This window comes from Pogoniulus pusillus, chromosome 24 (assembly GCF_015220805.1).
Source record: "Pogoniulus pusillus isolate bPogPus1 chromosome 24, bPogPus1.pri, whole genome shotgun sequence".
In the NCBI taxonomy this organism is placed as follows: Eukaryota; Metazoa; Chordata; class Aves; order Piciformes; family Lybiidae; genus Pogoniulus; species Pogoniulus pusillus.
The window spans coordinates 9,191,913-9,209,178 of NC_087287.1; the positions used below are offsets into that span (position 1 = coordinate 9,191,913).

General features: G+C 58.5%; 1 protein-coding gene across 5 annotated transcripts in view; it reads left to right on the plus strand.

Moving 5' to 3' along the window:
- The window catches only part of SYT7 (synaptotagmin 7), a 45,042-nt gene that overhangs the window by 3,631 nt on the left and 24,145 nt on the right, over positions 1 to 17,266 (plus strand). For all 5 annotated transcript variants that reach the window (XM_064163321.1, XM_064163320.1, XM_064163322.1 and 2 more), the window contains exons 2-3: positions 13,416 to 13,519; positions 17,071 to 17,150. In XM_064163321.1, coding sequence (XP_064019391.1) covers positions 13,416 to 13,519; positions 17,071 to 17,150 — 184 coding nt within the window. The remainder of the gene's footprint in view (positions 1 to 13,415; positions 13,520 to 17,070; positions 17,151 to 17,266) is intronic.

Here is a 17,266-nt window from a genome sequence, read left to right on the forward strand (position 1 = left end):
ATGATGCCTCCCAGCTCCGGGTGGGTTTGCTGGGAGGCTGTGCCACCGGTGGGGCCATCCCATGGCTGGTGACATGTCAGGAGAGTGGTGACTGAGTGTGAAGCAGAGACTGGGGCCGAAGGCAAAGGTGCCCCCCCACTGCTGCTGGGGGGGACCATGTGCCCCACACCAGCTCTAGGGACAGTAGGGCAGCTCTCTGTCCCCGTCCTTGCTGCCACCACCACCAGCTGGCCCCTCTCTGGGGGAGGTGGCTGCACTTCAGCTGCTTCATGGTTGGACTTGATGATCCTCAGCTCTTTTCCAACCAGGCAAACCTATAGATTCCATCATTCCATCATTCCACGATCCTGTGATCTTCTCAGCTCATCGAGGAGGAGGTACTGGGCAGGTTTGGGACCTCCTTGCCCCCACATCTCCATCCTGCCATGCTCCATGTGGAGCAAAGCCGAGGTGGTGGTGCTGGAAGTGGTGAATCAATAACCAGCAGCTGCCTGCCTGCCTGCTCACACCACCTCCCCCCTCCTCAAAGCTCTGCCTCCCGGCGGGCAGTGGAGAGGTCTGGGCCAGGGAGAAGTGGCTGCGTGCTGGCTGCAGAGAGCTGGAGGAGAAGGTTTCCAGGGCTGGGATAAAATGGGAGGAGAGGGAGGAAAAAAAAAACCAAGAGGGGGGGAAAAAAAAAAGGAAGAAGAAAACAAAACAAAGCATCAAACCCTGAGGAGCAAAAGCGAAGGCCAGGAGCTGCTGGGAGGATGAGGAGGGGGACTCGTGACAGCTGAGGAGGAAGGCAGACAAAGGGCTGGGAGCCAGGCACCTGCTGCAGCCACGTCCCGCATGGTGCAGGGACAGCGCTGGTGGCACCAGCACCCCACCCTCAGCACCCCCACCTTCTGCTCAAGGCTGGGGTTCACCACCACCACCACCCCCCCCCAGCACCCCAGCCTGGGGGCTGCTCCTGCTGGCGCCTCCTCCACGACCTCACCCTGTCCCTTTGTGTGTGTGTCCCCTCCCTCCCCATGACAGCTCCATCCCATTCCCCTCGGCAGTGAGGTGGCCACGAAGGTGCTGAGCTCTTCCTAGGGATCCTGCCTGCATTATACCCACCCTAACACACCCCCCCCCCCCCCCCCCAAGCCCTTCATCAGCCCCACTTTGGGGGGACAGCCATGCACAGACGTGTGACATATATCAGAGACCCTCACACACACACACAGAGCTGAGGGACATCAAACCCAACGCCTTGGGGAGGGGGAATACAACCAGGCAGGGGGTCCAGCTGAGGGGCAGGGGGGGTTGGGGTCCGCTTGATTTGTGTGTGTCCCCCCCCCCTACACACCAAGGAACAGGAGAGGAGCTGGAGGCGGCTTCTCCACCGCCTGATCTCGCGGCTTTTCAGCTTGTCAGGGAAGGGAGGGGGAGCGAGGGATGAAGATAAGATGCAGATAATATCGCTGCCACACCCCCCCCCCCCCCCTCCCCAAGCATCTCCTCGCCACCCCCCTCCCAACCCCCAGGGGGGCTCTACTGGAGATGGATTCAGCAGGAAAGAGCTTTCCCAGTGTCACCAGTGCCACAACAACATCAAACCGTGGGGCCAAGCTCCCCACGGTGTGGTTTTGGGGAGGGGGGGAGTGGGACACGCACAGAGGGTGTGTTTAGCACCAAGGTGGGCTTAGAGGGTGGTGGGTCAAGTTGTGTCCCTATGTCACCGTAGGTGCCAAGCTGGTTGTGGTATGGGGAGGGGGTGTGCGTGTGGTGGGGTGCTCAGTGCCCTGCTGCCAGCTTTGAGGGGTCCTTTGAGTGTTGTGTGGTGTGTGTGTGTGTCCCCCACCTCCTCCTGTTGTCCTGCTCGTGGTCCTGCTGCAGGAGGGAGAGGGTCACCTTGGGGGGAGTTAATGAGGTTTGAAAGGGAAGCAGCCGATGGAGCTGACAAGGATGGAGCTGAGGTGGTGGCAGAGGGTTGGCACAGAGCAGCAGCACCCTTCAGCCTGCCCTCCAGCTTGGGGACAATGTGGAGACAAGCCCGAGGATGTGCCCCTGAAGGGAGATGTGAGGAGCTCTTCCTTCCAGCTTGAGCCTGTGGCATGCTGGTGGCTTGGGGGGAGGGTGTGACAGGTGACCACCCTCATTGCCTCGTGAGTGAGTGGCAATCCCCTGTGAGTGGCCATCCCCTGTGAGTGGCCATCTCCTGTGAGTGACCACCCCCTGTGAGTGACCATCCCCTGTGAGTGACCACCCCCTGTGAGTGGCCATCCCCTGTGTGTGACCATCCCCTGTGAGTGGCCATCCCCTGTGAGTGACCATCCCCTGTGAGTGACCACCCCCTGTGAGTGGCCATCCCCTGTGTGTGACCATCCCCTGTGAGTGACCATCCCCTGTGAGTGGCCATCCCCTGTGAGTGACCATCCCCTGTGTGTGACCATCCCCTGTGAGTGACCATCCCCTGTGAGTGGCCATCCCCTGTGAGTGACCATCCCCTGTGTGTGACCATCCCCTGTGAGTGACCACCCCCTGTGAGTGGCCATCCCCTGTGAGTGGCCATCCCCTGTGAGTGGCCATCCCCTGTGAGTGACCATCCCCTGTGAGTGGCCATCTCCTGTGTGTGACCACCCCCTGTGAGTGGCCATCCCCTGTGAGTGGCCATCCCCTGTGAGTGACCATCCCCTGTGAGTGACCACCCCCTGTGAGTGGCCATCCCCTGTGTGTGACCATCCCCTGTGAGTGACCATCCCCTGTGAGTGGCCATCCCCTGTGAGTGACCATCCCCTGTGTGTGACCATCCCCTGTGAGTGACCATCCCCTGTGAGTGGCCATCCCCTGTGAGTGACCATCCCCTGTGTGTGACCACCCCCTGTGAGTGACCACCCCCTGTGAGTGGCCATCCCCTGTGTGTGACCATCCCCTGTGAGTGGCCATTCCCTGTGAGTGACCACCCCCTGTGAGTGGCCATCCCCTGTGAGTGACCATCCCCTGTGAGTGGCCATCCCCTGTGAGTGACCATCCCCTGTGAGTGGCCATCCCCTGTGAGTGACCACCCCCTGTGAGTGACCACCCCCTGTGAGTGGCCATCCCCTGTGAGTGGCCATCCCCTGTGAGTGACCATCCCCTGTGAGTGGCCATCCCCTGTGAGTGACCATCCCCTGTGAGTGGCCATCTCCTGTGTGTGACCACCCCCTGTGAGTGGCCATCCCCTGTGAGTGGCCATCCCCTGTGAGTGACCATCCCCTGTGAGTGACCATCCCCTGTGAGTGGCCATCCCCTGTGAGTGGCCATCCCCACTCCCCCAGGGCCTCAGCATCTCACCCCTGGAGGATGCAGCCCAGGAACCAGCGTTTGCACCAGCCCCACATCCCCCTGGCACCTGCCCACCTTTCCATGTCCCACTCCAGTCCTCCAGCTGGGGCCTTCCTCAGCCCTTTATTCCCCTCCTCTGCCTCCTCCCTCCTCCCCTCCATGCTGTATTTCTCCATCTCTCTCCCTCTTCCCCCCTCAGCACTTCCAGCCCTCTAACCTGGGTGTCTCTGGCTGATGCTGATCGTTTCCCCCCTCCAGCTCTGTCCCCGTGGTGGCCACAAAGCTCAGCCATCACCGTGGGCCCAGGAGGGTGGTGGCCACGGGGGACACTGCCTGGGGAGGGGAATCAGGGAGCTGGGGAAGCAAACTCGGAGTGGGGGTGCTGATGGGGCTGGCGGTGTGGAGCCTGCTGGCTGCTGTCCCCTCGGGAGGTTCTGGCTCTCTGCCTGCATCTCTCCCGCTGTCACCCGGAGTGCCTGGGAGTGATGGAGGGCCCTGGGGTGAGAGGCTAAGTGGTGGCGGCGGTGACAACGCCAGAGCTGGCAGTGGCACTCGCTGTGTGAGCCCAGCCTGCTGCTCTCTGCCTGCCAGCGCTGCTGGGGGAGCCTTCTGAGCCTGGCTGAGGCGGGGCTGGGGCTGCAAGGGACAGGCACAACCTGTGGAGCTCATCTTTTGTGGGGAGAGGTGATCTGGAGTTGGGAGGAGGGGAAGCAGGATCCAGCCTGAGCAAAGGATCAGAGATTCACACAACTCCCTGCCTGGGAAAGCTCTAAAGAGCATCAAGCCCAGCCATAACCCAGCACCTCCCTGTGCACAGCTGTTAGACCACCACAGAGTGCATCAGGGGGGAAGGGACCCTCAAAGGTCATCTTGTCTGACCCCCCCCTGCACTCAGCAGGGACATCTCCAGTGAGAGCAGGTTGCTCAGGGTCCTTCAATGCCTCCAGGGGTGAGGTCTCTACTGCATCCCTGGGCAACCTGGTCCAAGGTTTCAGCTCTCTCATTGTTCAGAACTTCCCCCTGACCTCCAACCTAAACTTGTCCTGCTCCAGCTCAAATGTCCCACATCCCTCAGCACCTCATCCTGACATCTTTTAACCCCCCCTCCATGGATGGTGACTCCTCCATCTCCCTGGGCAGCCTGGTCCAGTGCCCAATGACCCTTGTGGTGAAGGAATTCTTCCTAATATCCAACCTAAGCCTTCCCTGGTGCAGCTTGAGAGCATCAAGAGGTTATGAGGAGCATCAGGAGGCTGTGAGGATAATCAGGAGGCTGTGAGGGGCATCAGGAGGCTGAGGAGAATCGGGAGGCTGTGAGGGAATCAGGAGGCTGTGAGGGAATCAGGAGGCTGTGAGGGGCATCAGGAGGCTGTGAGGAGAATCAGGAGGCTGTGAGGGAATCAGGAGGCTGTGAGGGGCATCAGGAGGCTGAGGAGAATCAGGAGGCTGTGAGGGAATCAGGAGGCTGTGAGGGGCATCAGGAGGCTGTGAGGAGAATTGGGAGGCTGTGAGGGAATCAGGAGGCTGTGAGGGGCATCAGGAGGCTGTGAGGAGAATCAGGAGGTTTTGAGGAGCATCAGGAACCTGTGAGGGAATCAGGAGTCTGTGAGAGGATCATGAGGAAGTTGTGGGGAGTATCAGAAGGCTATGAAGAGCATCAGGGGGTTGTAAGGAGCAGCAGAGGGCTGTGGGGAGCCTCAGGAGGCTGTGAGGAGCAGGGTTTGGGAGGGAGCAGGGTTTGGGGCAAAAAGCCCTGAGGATGGGGGCGGGGGGGGGAGGGGGTGTGGATTGGGTTGCTCCTCAAGAGGAGAGGTGCTGGTGAGGACCACGAGGCAGAGAAACCACACAGCTCTCCGGAAATCCTCAGCCAAAAATAGCCCAGCGCCGGAGGAAGGAGCCTCAGCTCTTGCCAAAATTCCCCCCCCCCTGCTCGCTGCCAGCCCCAGAGAGGGCTGCGGGTGGCACCTCCAGCCAGGTGCCCACATCAGGCAGGTCTCTGGGTGCCCTGCCCTGAGCAGCACGTGCAGGTGTGGTGCGTGCAGGCAGCGGAGCAGCAGCAGAGCAGAGCAGGGCAGAGCAGCCGGCAGCTGGCTGCTGGCATGCTGGGCAAGCGCAGGCAGGAGGGATGCCGGCGGGCAGCGCTGCCCAGCTGGGCGCCTGGCGAGGCGCTGGGTACCCTCAGCATCCTCTGGCCATCAGCTGGCAGGTGCTGAGAGCAAGCCATGGGGTGCCAGCAGCTCTGGTTTGCTTCTCCACGGTGGTGATGGCCTGCAGCAGGAGGGGGAGTGGTGCCACGCTGGTGCCATGCTGGATTTGGGGAGGGCTGGGTAGTTGATGCCCAGTCCTGGTGCCATACTCAAAGCAGAAGCAGGGTTTTGCTCCTCCTTTTGGAGGTGGCATGAAATGAAACCTGGGTGCATGAAGCACCTGATGGCTTTAAAAGGCTTCTCCTCCACCACACAGGTTTCTCACTCTGCCCCTCAGTGTGGTGCCAGTGCCTGAGAGGCACATCTATGGATGGCATCAGGTCGGGACAGGGGATGCCCAGCAGCACTGGGTGGTGTATTTGAGGGCTGTACTCCCTCCCTAGAGCCTGAGATGGTACCCATGGGCACTGCCACCCCCAGCATGGTGCTTTCACTGGGCTTGAGTGTGTCTTGGCACATGTGTGCTGGGGGATGGACCACCCCAGGCAGCTCAGTTATGGGGGGGGCAGGGTGAGCCTGGAGGCAAAGCACCCCCAGGGGAGGCAGCTTCTGCGTGGGGGGAGGCAGAGATGGAAGGATTGATGGATTGACAGCTCCGGGGGCTGGCCAGATGGCTGGCTGGAGAAGCAGCTGTGTCCGAGGGATGGAGGGAGGAATGGATGGAGGGAGGGATGGATGGATGGAGGGAGGCATGGATAGATGGATGGAGGGATGGATGGATGGATGGAGGGAGGCATGGATAGATGGATGGAGGGATGGATGGATGCATGCATGGATGGAGGGATGGATGGAGAGATGGATGGAGGGATGGATGCATGCATGCATGGATGGATGGAGGGATGAATAAATAGATGGAAGGATGGATGGATAGATGGATGGAGGGATGGATGCATGCATGCATGGATGGATGGAGGGATGAATAAATAGATGGAAGGATGGATGGATAGATGGATGGAGGGATGGATGCATGCATGCATGGAGGGATGAAGGGATGGATGCATACATGCATGCACGGATGGATGGAGGGATGGATAGATGGATGGAGGGATGAATGCATACATGCATGCACAGATGGATGGAGGGATGGATAGATGGATGGAGGGATGAATGCATACATGCATGCACAGATGCATGGATGGATGCATACATGCATGGATGGAAGGAGGGAGGGATTCACGGAGGGAGGGATGGATGGAGAGCTTGATGGCTGTGTTGGAGAGGGGGACAGACGAACAGACACATAAGGAGAACAGATTCCAGTTCCCTTCCTTCTCAGCCCAGAGCATGCCTGGGCTGCTGAGCTGTGGTGCTGTGCTGATCCTGCCCCACCTAAGGCTCATCTGATAGTCAGACATTGGCCAGGATCTACTCCAGGACACTGGGATGACCATGGGGCTATCAACATCACCCATTGAGCACCTAGTGCCTATATGGCCCCCGGTGCCACCTCCACCTCCAGCTTGCTACCTCTGTGCCCACCCAGCGCTGCCCCATGAGATGCCAACCTTGCTCAGAGCAGCCCCAAAATGCCCAGTGGGTTGCTTTTCAGGGATGGTGGTGAGACCTCATCCCTCCTTGGAGATGTGGCACTCTGGCAACCTCCTCCATGCCCTCTTCCTGCACTGAGGTCATGTGTTTTGCACCATCATGATCCTGCCCCACTCCCACCCCCGTCACAGGAGCAAAAGCAGGATCTCCTCCTCCCCCCTCCCCAGGGCAGTGGGACAACCATGGGGCTCCCAGCATCACCCACTGAGCACCCTGTGCCTCCACAGCCCCCTGGCTGCATGGCACCCCCCCCAGACCCAAACATCTCAACCCTCCAACCTGCCACCCACCTCTGTCCTTGAAGATGCCAACCTGCCTGAGAGCAGCCCTAAAATGCCCAGTGGGTTGTTTTCCAGGGCTAATGGTGAGACCTCATCCCTCCTCGGAGGTTTGGCATCCTGGCAGCCTCTTCTCCAGGCCCAGTTCCTCTCCTTCTCCCAAGGGTTTTGCCCCACCACAGTCCTGGCCAGTTCCCACTCCCATTCCAGTCAGGATCCTGCACAGGAGAGAAAGCTGCAAAATTCACAGTTTTTCAGCTGCAACCTAAAAATAAGAGGTTTGGGAAATATCTAGCAAATGAGTGGGAGGATGAGAAGAGGAGGAATTAATGGCCTGGTGCCAGGCAAACAGCATCTGGGAAGCCCCAGCATGGCAACACTGCCACCTCCCTCCCCACCCCATGCTCCTCCACCATGGTACAGTGATGGTCTGATGCCATGTGGGGCCTGACCTCTCCATCCCATCCCATCCTCCACTTTCCCAACATCACCACCAATCCCTTCCCTAGCACTGTTGTCTTCGTCATCATCATCATCACCATCACCATCATCACCACCATCATCATCCCAGTTTGGGTTCAACGTCACATCCCACCCCGGCTCGGCAGCTGGCAGCAGAACCTGATGGTGATGGTGGTGGGGACGTGCAGCTTGCTTGGCACCTTCTCCTGTTCTTCTTCTTCTTCTTCCCCCCACTCCAGTCCCTCCTCACCCTGGGTGCTCACATGCTTCCTCTGCTGGGTTTGGTGAGCAGGTGGGCATGGGCTGGCACACTGGGCACCGGCGTGGTGACAGCCATGGTGGCTTGGCACAGGGAGAAGGTTCTCTGCGTGGGGATGGGACTGTGGAAGGAAGCTTTGGTTGCTTCTCCAGCTGGCTGGAGGTCCTGGGGAGCTGTCTGCATGGCTTTGACTCCTGCCCACCGCAGGGGTGTTTGGCATCGATGGGTCTTGTTGATGGAGGAGGTGGGGCTGGAGAGTGGAGCAGCTCTGGGGTGGGCACCATGCCCACTCCACTCTAGAGTTGGGTATTTTGGGTTCTGCACCCAAGATTATGGCCTTGAGAGTAGAGCTGGGCTCTGTCTTCTCACTGGGGCACCTGTGGAGAGGTTGGCCCCAACCCCAGTGGTGCTCATTTGTGCCAACTGCTTGTCCAAAGCCCTTGGCCACTTGCCACTCTCTGGAGGAGACTTCCAGCTTCTCCATCCTGCCTGAGAGAGCAGCCAGGAGCTAAAGGCCTCACCTTGGATGCCCCTTTTGGGTGGCTTGCCCTAGGAGCACAGGAGATGCTGCCTGGGGGTCGTTGGCTTTGGTGCGGGTCCACGGTGAGGAGTTGGTGGCGATGGAGGACTTGTGACTGGGTTTGAGTGCTGGGATGGACACAAGGAGAGAGGAAACCCCTGCCATGTGGAAGGAGACTGGGGAGGAAAAGGGCTAGAGATGCCCTTGAGCATGGTGGTCTTGCTGTGCCAGGCTGAAGGGGAGAGCTGAGCGTGCATAAGTGGCCACTGTGGTGCACAAAGCAACTGAGATGTGCCACACCACTCAGGTAATGCAGAGCCACCAAGGTGCACAAACCCACTCAGGTGTACAGGCCCACCAAGACCACAGGGTCACAGAACCACTCAGGTTGGAAAAGACCTTGAAGGTCATCAAGTCCAACCTCAGGATGCACAAAGCCACCAAGGTGCTTGAAGTCATCTAGGTGCACAAAGCCACCAAGGTGCATGAAGCCACCAAGGTGCATGAAGCCACCAAGATGCACAAAGCCATCTAGGTGCACTAAGCCACCAAGGTGCACAAAGCCATCAAGATGCACAAAGCCATCTAGGTGCATGAAGTCACCAAGGTGCACAAAGCCACCAAGGTGCACAAAGCCATCAAGGTGCACAAAGCCATCTAGGTGCATGAAGTCACCAAGGTGCTTGAAGTCATCTAGGTGCACAAAGCCATCAAGGTGCACGAAGCCACCAAGGTGCACTAAGCCATCAAGGTGCACTAAGCCACCAAGGTGCACAAAGCCACCAAGGTGCATGAAGCCACCAAGATGCACAAAGCCATCTAGGTGCACAAAGCCATCAAGGTGCACAAAGGCATCAAGATGCACAAAGTCACCAAGGTGCATGAAGCCACCAAGATGCACAAAGCCACTAAGGTGCACAAAGCCACCAAGACACTGGATGATCTTGGAGGTCTCTTCCAACCTGGTTGATTCTATGACAAGGACTGGGGGCAGGGAGAAGGCTGGAGCTGTCTGAAGCACCACAGGGCATGCCTGGGCTGTGCTGAGGGCACAGGGGTGCCCAGCTCTGCCATGCCACCGATACCCACCTCCACCTCTCTGTAGCTCCCTGGTGCTGCTGCTCAGCTGCATGTTAAACCCCTCAGCATCAGCAGCTCTCACCACTTGCTTCTCACCTTCTCCAGGCCAACCCCACTGGATCTCCAGCTCACATGTTGCTTACAGAGGCATAATCCCTCTGGGATTTCTGAGCCTCCTGCTTCGTGCTTGGGGCAAGGCTTGAAGTGGTTCTTCCACAGGCACAAGAAGTGGAGCTTAGGGAGCAGCTGCGCCATGGCTTAGGACAGAAGGGCACATGGTGACACACTGCCATCACTGCCACCAGACCCATCTCCCTAGTGCTGAGGGGGCTCGAGGTGGTGCTTTGCTTGGCCCAGCCATTGGTCTTCCATAGAATCATGGAGTTGTCAGGTTGGAAAAGCCCTCTAGGATCAGAGTCCAACCATCAACCTAAGACCACCATGGCCATTAAACCATGTCCCCAGGGGATGCATGCAGAGAACTTCTCTAGACATTTCTTGGGCTCTTCACTCCAGGAAGGACATTGAGGGGCTGGAGCAGGTCCAGAGAAGGGCAGCAAAGTTGGGGAAGGGTCTGGAGAACAGGAATGGTGAGAGCAGCTGAGGGAGCTGGGGGTGTTGAGGCTGGAGGAAAGGAGGCTGAGGGGAGAGCTTCTGGCTGTCTGCAGCTGTCTGCAAGGAGGCTGGAGCCAGGTGGGCTCTGCTGCCAAGGAACAAGTGTCAGGACAAGAGGAAAGGTCTTCAAGTTGCCCTAGGGGAGTTTTAGGTTGGAGATGAGGAACAATTTGTTGCCCTTGAGGGCTGTCCCAGGCTGCCCAAGGGCAGTGGTGGAGTCCCCATGCCTGGAGGGGTTTGAGAGCCGTGGAGCTGTGGTGCTGAGGGCCATGCTTTGCTGATGACTAACTCCCTGGCTGGGAGGGGTGAGCTGGCATTTGGTTGAGGGGAGGATCACCCCAATTCCCAAGCACACCAGCCTGCCCAGCTATCCCATGGGATGAGCGTGGGCTGGCTGAGATCACACTCCTCCAAGAGCTGGATATCCCAAGTGAGGGCTGTGGCAGCCCCCTCCACCAGAGAGGCTGCTTTAGACACACACCCCTCACACCCCCCCCCCCAGCAGCAGCTCTCTCACTCGGGTTTATAAATGTTTGAAATTAAGGGCTGGTCCCAAATTCCCTCCTAGGCAACAGTTGCTAAGTGAGGCTTGTACACAGGCTCCTCGGGATGGAGAAGGGATGGAGGATCCCTCCTGGTGGCTTTGGATGGAAGGAGCACCATGGAGCCCAGGCCACTTGTCCCCTCATCTTTGTCCTACCCTCCAAACCACCCTGGGGTGCCCCCCCCCCCCCCCCACACACACACTAAATGCCAGCTCAGCCCTCCCAGTGCTTGCCATCACCTTGATGTCTGCCTGGGGACATGGTGACACACCAAAAGCTGGGTGTCCTGCCTGGCCACCACACAAGAGGTGATGGCTGAGGTAGGGCTGATCCTGGCTGTAACCTCTCTGGGCTTTGCCTGGAGCTTCAAAAGGTGCTTCAAGAGGTCACAGAGTCATAGAATTGTTTGGGTTGGAAAAGACCTCCGAGATCATCAAGTCCAACCATCGACCCAGGACCACCATGGCCACCAAACCACGGCCCAAAGTGCCATGGCCACTTGTTTCTGGGACACCTACATGTCCCTTGAACACTTTCACCTCTCTCCTGCCCATCCCATCCTACCCAAGGCTCAGCTCTTTGAGGGGCTTTATAACCTCCTCTTTACTGCCACATCACCCTTTACACCTCTTTCTCTCCCTTGGCTGCTGGTTCTTCCTCACCCACCTGCATGCCAGGGTGGGAGCATGGCACTGGTGACACTGGGGACCTCATTGTGTCCTAATCCATTCTGCTCAGGCTGTTCTGAATTCCACACCCCTTTCCCCCTCCCCTAGCCACAGGCAAATTTCATTACAATAACAAGAGCTGTGGGCAAATTAATTATTAATCATTAGTGATTAATATTTATACAGCAGCAGGGCTCCAGGAGAGCTGCTCTGGCCACTTTGCCTCCCACTGTCCCCATGTCCTCATGCCAGGGTGAAGAGCTGGCTCTGGGATGCCACAGCAAGGAGCCCTGCCAGGGAATGGGGTTAGAGCTGGGCTTAGGGTCCCTGCTGGATGCCCAACCCCAGAGCCACCTTGGGTCATCCTGCCACGGTGCTGGGGACATCATGCTGGCAGTGTGGCCATGGCTTGGTGCTGGGGTGGGGGTCATGGGGACAGTGTGGCCATGGTTTGGTGCTGGGGATGCCCTGTGCTGTGCTGGGGGCATGGGGACTGTGGCTATGGTTTGGTGCTGGGGATGCCCTGTGCTGTGCTGGGGGCATGGGGACAGTGTGGCCATGGTTTGGTGCTGGGGATGCCCTGTGCTGTGCTGGGGGGCATGGGGACAGTGTGGCCATGGTTTGGTGCTGGGGATGCCCTGTGCTGAGGGGCATGGGGACAGTGTGGCTATGGTTTGGTGCTGGGGATGCCCTGTGCTGTGCTGGGGCATGGGGACAGTGTGGCCATGGTTTGGTGCTGGGGATGCCCTGTGCTGTGCTGGGGGCATGGGGACAGTGTGGCCATGGTTTGGTGCTGGGGATGCCCTGTGCTGAGGGGCATGGGGACAGTGTGGCTATGGTTTGGTGCTGGGGATGCCCTGTGCTGGGGTGGGGTCGTGGGGACAGTGTGGCCATGAGCTTGGTGGCTGTTCTGGATAGTGGAGATACCCTGAAATGATGGGAAAGAGATGGAGATGGAGAAGGGACAGGAATCAGAAGGACAAAGGGGAAGCAAAGAGGGAAGAGGAAGAGGTGGGGAAGAGAAAGGAAAAGAGGAGGAGGCTGGAGAAGGTGAATGGGTGGGGAAAAGGATGTGCATTAGGAAGGGAAAAGGAAAGGGAAAGAGAAAGGGAAAGGGAAAGGGAAAGGGAAAGGGAAAGGGAAAGGGAAAGGGAAAGGGAAAGGGAAGGGGAAGAGGAGGAAGAAAGGGAGAAGGGAGAGGGAAGAGGGAGAGGAAGAAGAAGAGAAAGGCTAGAGGAGGTGAAAGGATGGGTAAGTGATGGGCATTAGGAAGGGGAAGGGGAAAGGATGTGCAAGGGGAAGAGGTGGGGCAGGGAAAAGAGGAAGGGTAAGCGACTGAAAGCAGCAGCTGAGCTGTGCTGGCCTGGCAGCGGCAGGAGCTGAGGGAGGCTGCTGGTGACGCTGTGACCTTTGTAAGACATGCCAGCTCTGCCAGGGTGCCACAAAGATTAAAGCCTTTGCTCTCTTCCCAGATGAGCTCCTGGGCAGCAGCTGGGGACCAGGGCATTCCACTGGGAACCCAGAGCTGGGGAGTGGGGGAGAGAGGGGCGGGGGGAAGTCAGGCACTGAACAGGCTGCCCAGGGAGGTGATGGAGTCCCCATCCCCAGAGGTGTGCAAGAAACTTGTGCCCATGGCACCTGTGGCCATGGTTTAGTGGGCATGGTGGTGTTGGGTTGATGGTTGGACAGGACCTTAGAGAGCTCTGTCAACCCAAACAACTCTGTGCTGCCATGACTCTGTGCTGGGGAGGGTTGTGTGCTGGGGTTGGGACCTGCCAGCTGCACCGTGGCCCCCTCAGCCCTTTGCTCTCCCTGTCCTCGCCCAGCTCTCCACGGGTGCTGTGTGCCAGTCGTGCCCACGCTGGGGACACCTTGGGTAGGGAACTGTGACCCCTTTAAGTGTCCCCTCTTTGAGTGGTGGCTCTGCTTTGCTCCCCACCAGGCTCTCCCTCCCGCGACGTCCTCCTGGTCTCAGCCATCATCACCGTCAGCCTTAGTGTCACCATTGTCCTCTGCGGGATCTGCCAGTGGTGCCAGCGCAAACTGGTAAGCCTCCTGGGGCTGGCAGCGGGCACAGGGCGGGGAGCTGGCAGTGGGCACCCCTTCTTGCTTCCCTGGCCTGCACTGTGAGGTGGGTTCTGGCCACTTTGTGCCCCTTGGTAAGGGTGAGTGGCGGGAGGCGCAATGCCAGGGCGTTGGCTGGGCAGGCAGAGGCAGTTGCCAAGCATGGGTATGGAGTGGGCACCACCTGAAGTGCTCATTTTGGGCTGTAGGAGATGCAGTGATGACATCATGGACTTGTAGAATGGTTTGGGTTGGGAAAGCCCTCCAAGCTCAAGTCCAGCCACCAATTCAACACCCCCATGGTCACTAAGCCATGTCCTCAGGTGCCATGGCCACACACTTCTTGAACACCTCCTCCAGGGATGGAGACTCCACCACCTCCCTGGGCAGCCTGTTCAGTGCCTGACCTCTCTTGCAGCAAAGAAATTGTTCCTCATCTCCAACCTAAACTCCCCTGGCACAATTTCAGGCTGTTTCTTCTTGTTCTATCACCTGATACAAGAGGCAAGAACCTGACCCCCACCTGGCTCCAGCCTCCTTGCAGGCAGCTGCAGAGAGCCAGAAGCTCTCCCCTCAGTCTCCTTTCCTCCAGCCTCAACACCCCCAGCTCCTTCAGCTGCTCCTCACCATTCCTGTTCTCCAGACCCTTCCCCAGCTTTGCTGCCCTTCTCTGGACCTGTTCCAGCTCCTCAATGTCCTTCTTAGAGTGAGGAGCCCAAACCTGACCCCAGGATCCAGGAATAGCCTCAGCAGTGCCCAGTGCAGGGGAACAATCCCTGCCCTGCTCCTGCTGCCCACACTCTTGCTGATCCAGACCAGGCTGCTGGTGCCCTTCTTGGCCACCTGGGCACACCCTGGCTCATCTCCAGCTGCTGTCACCAGCCAGGTTCTTTCTTACCAGGCAGTTTCCAGCCACTTTGCCCTCAACTTAGATCCTTCACATGGTTGTTGTGACCCAGGTGCAGTTCCCAGCACTTGGCTTTGGTGAACCTCTCACAACTGACCTCATCTCACAGATCCAGCCTGGTCAGATCCCTCTGCAGAGCCTCCAGCCCTTGATGTTTGGACCAAACACTTTGTGCAGCATGAAGGGAGGGTGCCAAACCCATCCAAATCTATACCTCTGCCATCAGCAGTAACAAGCTGGCCCCTGGCCTGCTGCTCTCACTCCTGCCTGGAAGAGTGCCACGGGAAGGTGGCCAGCTTGTCCCCACTGCCACCAAGCACTGGGAGCCAACCCTGCCACCCACTGTTCCCCCCCCACACACACCCATCATTCCCAGGGCATCCAGATTCCCACCTCAAGCCCCACCAGGGCAGGGAGGTCTTTGGCTTGGGGCAGTGCTACTTCCTGCCCTGCTTCCTTCCTCTTCCTCCTCTTCCCAGGGATGCTGCCACATTTCCTTCACCACCACATTCAAATCTGGGCCAGGCACTGAGATGGTGGTGGATGTACCTTGGTGGGAGATGCCCACCCCAGGGTGATTCTGGTGGCTCATCCCAAGCAATCCCATGGGAAGAGGAGAGGGGGTCCACCAAGGATGAGGCAGCACGGAGGCAGTGGGAGCTGCCACAGCACGTGGAGAGTGGAGGTGGGAAGGAGCTTCCAAACCTAGCTGGTGCCATCCAGGATGAGCAGGAGGCTGGCAGAGGGTTGAGCACGAAGGAGGGGAAGGTTTGTGCTGAAGGACAAAGCTGGCAGAGGAACAAACAAGTGTAAATTGGCCAGGAAGAGGTGTTCAGGCTGGGAAAGGACAGGGACATCCTGACTGAGCTGGAAGAGCTGCAGGGGAACCGTGGCCAAAGCTGCTGAGAGGCTGCTGGGCTGGCTCTAGTCTGTGCCCAGCAGCACCAGCCTGGCTAGGACTGGCAGAGGGTGGGCCAGCAGCTGTTGCTACCCTGTCCTCATGAGCCCTGTGCCATGGCCAGCTGGGGACAATGCTGGATTAGAGGCTAACTCCCTCCAGGATGAGCCTGTGGGCACCCAAGGAGGTTGAATATCCTGCAGGTGCCAGCAGGATTAGCCCATGGGCTTCCAAAGAAGTTGGGCACCCCTGCAGATGATAGAATCATACAGTCATGGACTCACAGAATCACTCAGGGCTGGAAGGGACAACCAGGATCAGCCAGTTCCACCCCCCCTGCCATGGGCAGGGACACCCTACCCTAGATCAGGCTGCCCACAGCCTCATCTAGTCTGGCCTTAAACACCTCCAGGGATGAGGCTTCCACCATCTCTCTGAGCAACCCATTCTGAACTCTCACCACCCTCATGGTGAAGAGCTTCTTCCTAACATCCAGTCTGAATCTCCCCACCTCCAGCTTTGCTCCATTCCCCCCAGCCTAAAAAGTCCCTCCCCAGCTTTCTTGTAGCCCACTTCAGATACTGAAAGGTCACAGTAAGGTCACCTGGGAGCCTTCACCTCTCCAGACTGAGCAGCACTACCACAATCCTGGTAGTATGTGTGCATGGACACCCAAGAAGGTCCAACATGCCATGAGGATTAGTCCATGGCTGTCTAAGGGGGTCCAGCATCCCTGCAGATCTTGGTAAGGTTAGCTCATGGGCACCCAAAGAGGTCCAGCAAGCCTGCAGGTGCTGGCACCTGACTGCCAAGCAGGTGATGTGGCTGTGGAGAAGGAGAAGACACAAACCCTCTCCAGATCCTCAGCAACCACCTTGCAGGTACAGGATCAGCAGTAGTGGGATGGCTGAGCCACAGACCCATCCTTCTCCTATCCCACCTCAGCCTTTCTGCACCTGCGTGGAGCAGCTTCTGCTCCTAATTGTTGGCTAATTGGCATTAATTGGGCTCTTGTCCTCCCTGGCTGGGAGCAGAGTGGCACAGGCTGAACCTGCCATCGGAGGTGGCAGCGATGTGCCCTGATTAGGAGCCCCAGTTTGGAGCCAGCTCCTGCTTCATTAGCATATGGCAGCTCTTCCCTTTCGCTGGGGAAGGTGAACTCAATTAATTCACGTTCAATTAATCCCAAAATTACCTGCTCCTCCCCTCCCTCCCCCCTCAGTGAGCTCATGGCAGGGTCGGCAGGTGGTGGCTGCTGCTCTGTCCTAGGGGCAGACACAACAGGATGAGCTCCCCTCTGCCCTCCAGCTCTTCTCAGGGGTGGCACCAGCGTGGCCAGACCAGCATCTTCCCAGTGTCTTTACTGGGTCATGATGATGACATTGGCAGGTTTGCTGCCTGGTGTGCTGGGATGGAGCCTGGCAACTGGAGAGGCTCTGAGGGATAACAGGAAACACCCAGGGCAACTCCCCTCATCCTCACCCTTGGCTGTGGTGCTTTGGGGTGTGCTGGGAGTCTCCTCGCCACACACCGACTCACTTCTCCTCCTTTCCTTCTTCCTTTGCCTTTTCCCTTTTTCCTTCCCCTCACCCTTCTTCTCCTTCCTCTTTCCTTTCCCCTCTCCTTTCCCCTTCCCTACCCTCTCCCTCTTCTTCCTCCTCCTTGTCTTCCTCTCCCCTTTTCTCTTCCCCTTCCTTCCCTCTTCCCCCTTCCTCTTCCTCCCGGCAGGGGAAGCGTTACAAGACTTCCCTGGAGACCGTAGGGACCCCAGACTCCAGCCGAGGCCGCAGTGAGAAGAAGGCCATCAAGTAGGTGCCAGGGTTGAAGGGGGACAAAGGTGCAGGGGGCTGTGGCATCAGGAGCCTCTGTGCCCACAGGGCTGGCACAGCCACGCTCAGCACCCACTCACGGGCACCCTGCCTGC